The sequence below is a fragment of the Rousettus aegyptiacus genome, unplaced genomic scaffold, assembly GCF_014176215.1.
Source record: "Rousettus aegyptiacus isolate mRouAeg1 unplaced genomic scaffold, mRouAeg1.p scaffold_m13_p_13, whole genome shotgun sequence".
NCBI classification, from domain to species: domain Eukaryota; kingdom Metazoa; phylum Chordata; class Mammalia; order Chiroptera; family Pteropodidae; genus Rousettus; species Rousettus aegyptiacus.
Genome location: NW_023416288.1, coordinates 75,135,491 through 75,141,490, shown reverse-complemented (window position 1 = coordinate 75,141,490; position 6,000 = coordinate 75,135,491). Strand labels below are relative to the sequence as shown.

General features: G+C 31.2%; 1 protein-coding gene across 1 annotated transcript in view; it reads right to left on the bottom strand.

Moving 5' to 3' along the window:
• Positions 1-2,197: 2,197 nt before the first annotated feature.
• Positions 2,198-6,000, bottom strand: part of BMT2 (base methyltransferase of 25S rRNA 2 homolog) — a 95,772-nt gene continuing 91,969 nt past the window's right edge. Inside the window, exon 5 of the mRNA XM_016138070.2 lies at positions 2,198-5,343. Within this exon, the coding sequence (XP_015993556.2) occupies positions 4,714-5,343 (630 nt within the window). The 3' untranslated portion in view covers positions 2,198-4,713. The remainder of the gene's footprint in view (positions 5,344-6,000) is intronic.

The following is a 6,000-nucleotide window of genomic DNA, read 5'->3' as shown; positions in this document are numbered from 1 at the left end:
CTTGGATTCCTAGTGAAAAGGCCTATGGGAAGTTGGAAACTATGAATGTTTCTTGCTGATTTCATATTTCCTATATATTTTAGCTTGTCTCTGCAGACTGTCATCCAGAGATGTGTTACAAGAATATGAGGAAGAACTAAATTAATACTGGCCATGGTCATGTTTGTAGTTTTTCCTTGGTTGAAGGTAACAGACCTAGCTAAAGAGTGGCATTAAATGTAAAAAAAGATTTGAAGGTCTAGGGAATAAAAGTAAATGTATATGACTTAAATGTAGGTTCTGTAATAGCCTCATATAGAGTATCTCTGTGATCATTAATCATATTCTTATAGATATTTGATTACCCACACAGGCCCAAAGATCTATAGAAAGAATATTGTCATTAGGAGACTATAGAATGATTTACTTGTGACTTTCTTCAGTACATATGACATATAGGCAATAAAAGGATACAAGTATGTTCTGGGTTTTCTTTATAAAGAGTTGCAAACAGTTTTGGATCTAGGAAATATTATCAGATATTTTTTTTTTTGAACAATGCTCCCTATTATTTTTATGGTTTACATGAGCATTCCAATCAAATAATATTAACAAATTTGTTTTACAGCCTTTTAATTACTGACAAATTAAAAACAAATTCTTTAGTCAATGTCTATGACTTAATTCCTTGTATTTTCCCTTAACTAAAAGAAAATAGGTACCATCTTTGGTACTATTGAAGGGCCCAATCTTATAAATTGTTAAAATCTATGTTGTAAAATAGTTATCAATATTTTTGATTACTAAAAACAAGCAGTGACATTAATAAGTTTTATATCACTGCCAAAAGTGGAATAGCTTTTTATTAATTGAGCAAAGTTATCATGGCTAAAAATGAAATGTACAAGTTGAATGCTATTTATGTTGACTAAAAGTTACCACTCAACAGTGCCATATGTAACAAGATTCTTACTTGAAAAATACAAATTAAACTTACTGAGCTCATTCTGAAAGAATTTAGGATAAAACATATATTCAAACCTGATTTTAATGAGAACAAAAGACTTTCCAATTGTTGAGGTTTGAATTTCTCTAATAATACAAAGTAGGGTTCAGAAAACACAATACTTCTCTTTTTATAACATTTAGAGATTCTTAATTAATATAATTGTTAGCTATTGTGGCATGCTTGTTTGTTGGATATTGTGTAATATAAGCCACAACTAATAATCTCAGGGAGCTTTGTGTTTAGTGGATCATGAATATGAATTTTTATTATGAATTATGGAAGTTCTTATAATTCAGTTTTTAATAGGAAGAATTCAATTATAAATATTGTAATAAACATTTGTCCTTTAGACTAGTAATTTAGAAAAATTTATGTTCTACCTTTGCTATCATCTAACAATTTGCAACATAAGCCAAGTTTTAAATCTACATGCTGCTTGCCTAGTGTGTGGACTCTTAAAGAGGAATACCTGTGCTCAGAAAAGTATGGGAAAATGAAGCAAAAGCTCAATTCCATTTTTTCCCTGCTTTTAACAATCAGAGAAACTTTAGGTTGCACTTTTCTAGAAGGTTGAATGGTACATCCCTTTTGTCCTCAATGTGTTTGTAATTTGCTAAATGAACTTTTTTGTCTTCTGTTCCATTTCTGGGAAACAAAAAAAGGGATTTAAGGAGGGGCAAAGGTGTAGGATCAGTAATCTATCATTCCTAGAAAGACATTGACTCCATGCAGGATGCTTATCATCTTCATTAGGTCATAAACACAATGAAAGCAGGGGACTGTGACCACATCTATCCCTATTATTTGCCTAATATATTGCACATGGCAGAATTCAAGCATTTGTTCAATGAATAAAAAACTTTCACATCATGAGAAAGACATCTGCTACCCTAAAAACTGATATTCTTACCTAAATTATCTGATGTAATTTTAAAGGAGAGCAGAGTATGATATTATTGACATACAATAAACTAGAATTTATGCTGGATTGTCATGTTTCTTCAATAAACATAATGACAGTGCATAATAATGGGGAAATCACTTGAGCTCTCAGGATCTCAGTGAATGGATTTATGAAATTAAGGGGTTAGATGAATCCACCTATAAAATCCTGTCATTCAAGTTCTAAATTGCTTCCCAAATCTGAAATCACTTAAAAGCTAGGTCAAAGACCACAAAACTTTGTTTACAAATACCAGACAATGAATATTAGAAAATTTAAAATTTTTAATAAATGTGCTTTGTTCACAAAATGTGAAAAATACAACAAACACAAACATACAATTTCAGGTATGTCACCTCCTACCACTTGGCAACTATGATATAAACTACTTGATCTTGAAGAATCCAACCAAATAATCATTTGTTTTTCAAACACCAAATTATTTTGGAGAACCCTGTTGTAAACATGACAGGAGACCCCTTAACTTCTTTATATCCAAATGAAATCATTCTCGAGAATACCCATACAATATTAGAAAACTCCATTAACTTCTCTTGTCATTACATATATAATCTTGCACCAAGCCACACAACTGCTTATATTCTAACACTTATACATTGAATTGGCTCTGGTGGAAAATGTATTAGTTTAAATCCTGTGCCAACCTAATTTGAATAAGCTGAATTTATAGTAACAAATGATATTTATAATTTCAAAAATTTATACTAAGTGGTAGTATAGGTTTTATAAAGAGATTTTTCTGTAAAGTACTAGTTAAAATACATCATGCACATTTTGGAGCATAAGCAGAATCATCTGTAAACAAAGAATTTATAGCACCAACATTTTAGCTGTAACAGAGGCTGACTCCAAGGTTGTATTTACACCAACCTCTCAAAAGCACTGTTTCATTTACTTTCAAAGCATTTTCATTTGGTATGTTTTCTTTGCTCTTAGGATAGTATTTAGTCAAATCAAAGAAAACAAGCAATACAGTAAAAGTACTACCTAAATACAGTTTTGTGTTATCCTGAACATCAAACTGGTTTTCTTCTTTTGAGGGAGCTACAAGACTTGATCCAACAATGCTTAACTGGAAAGAAAAGTCAAGCCTAATTATTAAGCTATCTTATGCTATTGAAAAGTAAATGAAAAATTTCAAGTTACTTCTGGCATATTTGAGCAATCAATATTTATTGCATGTAATTAACTTTTTAAAGGTTAATTACAATCTTATTACTTTCATTGATTTAGAATGTGATTTTAATTTGAAATATCAGGTACACACTCAACCATTTATATCTTAAAGAATACATTTTGTATTTCTATGTAAAGTTTGCCATTCAAAGTTAACTACAGCAATTCACAATAAGCACAAAAACATCAGTTTTACCAGAGTAAAGAAGTGCAGTTTATGAAATTTAGGTCAACTATTGAAAATGCAAGTTCCTTTAAAATCACACACATACGTACATTAACCAAGAAATCTGAAACTGTGATATTTCAGTGCAAAAACCTCAGTATGAGGTAATTTTAATGTAATAACCACTTGAAAAAAACTCCACACAGTGGCACTCTTAAAAATGATAATTTACATGACAATTGCTGGCTGACAAGATAACGTGGACTAAATGTTCTTAGCTACTTAAACTAAATCTTGTCTTATTGGGACATACATTTCTCTTTAATCATTTGCTTCTGATTCAGAAACACAGAAAGGCATTTGTCAATGTGGAAAGGGAAATTTCCCACAGCTAACAGTTTATACTTTCAAAGAAAATTTTTAGCTAGGATTTAGACAGTAATAAGAATACCGAAAGGTCTGAACCATTTTATGACCAGCAAAGGGTTAATTTAAATTTTTTTTCTATATAATCAGACTTGTAGTGCAGCACCTCCTTAACAGAAAGGTGAGGACCCTTTATCAAGGCTGGTCCAGGTAAAATAAAAGCTCTCTTACAAGTGCAAACCCTTTCACAAAGGTCAATATCGAGTATTGTTCCTTGTTTAAATAGAACGTTTTATAAATGAAACCTAAATTTAAAAAAGTAAAAGTGAACTCTCACAGTTAAATATACTAACACTAAGGCCCCCCCAAAATATGAAAATTCTACTTTGGCAATGGTGTTTATTGTACTGTGCTAATCAAATTACAATACATACTTCGGGGGAAATTTCACCCCCAATGTCTGATGTTGCCAAATGAGCAAGAACAAGGAAAAAAAAAATAATCATCAATTCCAAAAAGTTCAGGAAATGTTGGATCATCAGACAAAACTGGACACAGAAAATGGCTTTCTGTAAAAGATAACAATTTAGTTAGAAAAAAGAATAAGTGCATTACAAAACAACTAAACCAATCTATCTGTGTCACTTAACTTGTGAATCATCAAAGTAAAATCTACTGCTTTCTACATATCTTAAAGTTTCTCATTGTAATGTTTTAAAGTCAACATTGAAAAGATTTAAAAAAAGAAAAATACAGAGCAAACTAAGCTTCATTTTTCACGATAACACTAAAAAGGTATCTTTCTATGATCTCTTAGTGCTAAATGCTAAAGTAACAGTGGTTTCTGCTATGACAAGGGTCATTCTGCATGAAACTTTAAGCTTTCTATATAAGAATAAATTTTAAAATCCAGAAGTAGAAAAAAATAGCAAACTCTATAAACCTTTGCATTCCTATGCAAACCAGGTTTAAGTACTGAGTTCATGTTAGTATTTCTAATTAGTGTAAGCAATTAGTTTAGGAGTCTGGACTAATGGGCCTTTTGCTTTTATATTAACTTAAAAGTAATATGGGATCTTCTAGCTCATAGAAAGGAATGGAGCTGGCTTGACTTTCTCCAGAATCTGAGTCATATGGAGCATCAGGGAGCTCTGTAAAACCATATGCCAGTTGTTCATCTTCTATATCTGATCGAACGTAACAGGAAGGGTTATAATATTCTTCATCTTCTATGCTGTTGAAATCTTGAGGAATATATAACATTCCAGGGTAGTTCCTACTAACCAAGTCACTTGTGGTTTTTAGTGAGATTTTTCTAAATGCCATCAGATGCATATGTGAAAATTTTGAATACCTGAATCGTTTAAAACCCAGGGACTCTATAGCAATCTTCCAGCTTTTCATCATCATAGCGTGACGGTTTTGATGGGAGGAATCAGGTGTGATGATAAGCAATAAACCATTTAATACTAACAGTTCATGGGCTTTCTTGCAGCAAATCCATCTCTGGTAAGGTGAGGGAAAATAAGAAAGAAGGAGAGAAAAAACAACCACATGGAAAAGTTCTCCAGGAAGAGAATCAATAGGATTTTTCAGCTGCTTCAAAAAGGCATCTATAGCATCCTGTGCAAGCTGGAGTGGCTGCTGAAGCTGCAAGTTCAGGAAGTCACATTTATACACACTCTGCAGAAAGGGAAAAACAAGGCATATTGAGAATTCCAAGATTACTTCTACTTTATTGCAAAGGTTTTTACACCAAACTATTTCAAAACATTTCTATGTAATTCAAACTTTAGTTATGCACCTTCCCCTTCTAACTTATTCCATTTGCACAGACTTATTCAACCAAAGCTTTTAGTTACAAAAACCCCAAAGAGTAATTAAGCCCACACAATTTCTAGTTATTAAAAAAAAATTGTTTAATAGTTAATTTGAAATTAGAAATAATTTTTAAGTATATGAATCTTTTAAAAGTAATACATTTGGAATTTAATTTGGGTAAGAGTTTACAGGAATGTTTTTTCTAAATAATCATGTTTATATTCATTTCAACATTTACAGGTACCAAAAACAGGCTAATAAAAAACAACTTTATACAAGAAGTACCATGAAATAAAGAAGTCAAAGAGGCATTCTAAAATTGTAAAAGCAGCATACCAAAACTTATTAAGGTCATGAAAAACATCTTTAAACAATTAACTTTAACATCCTAAAAGTAATTTTAATATTACATTTATTCTATTAAAAAGTTAATCCCAGGTTTGAAACAAACTACATATTAAATTTAACTTAGACAAATGACCATGGGAAACACTACAAGGAATAAATAGTATCGCATGA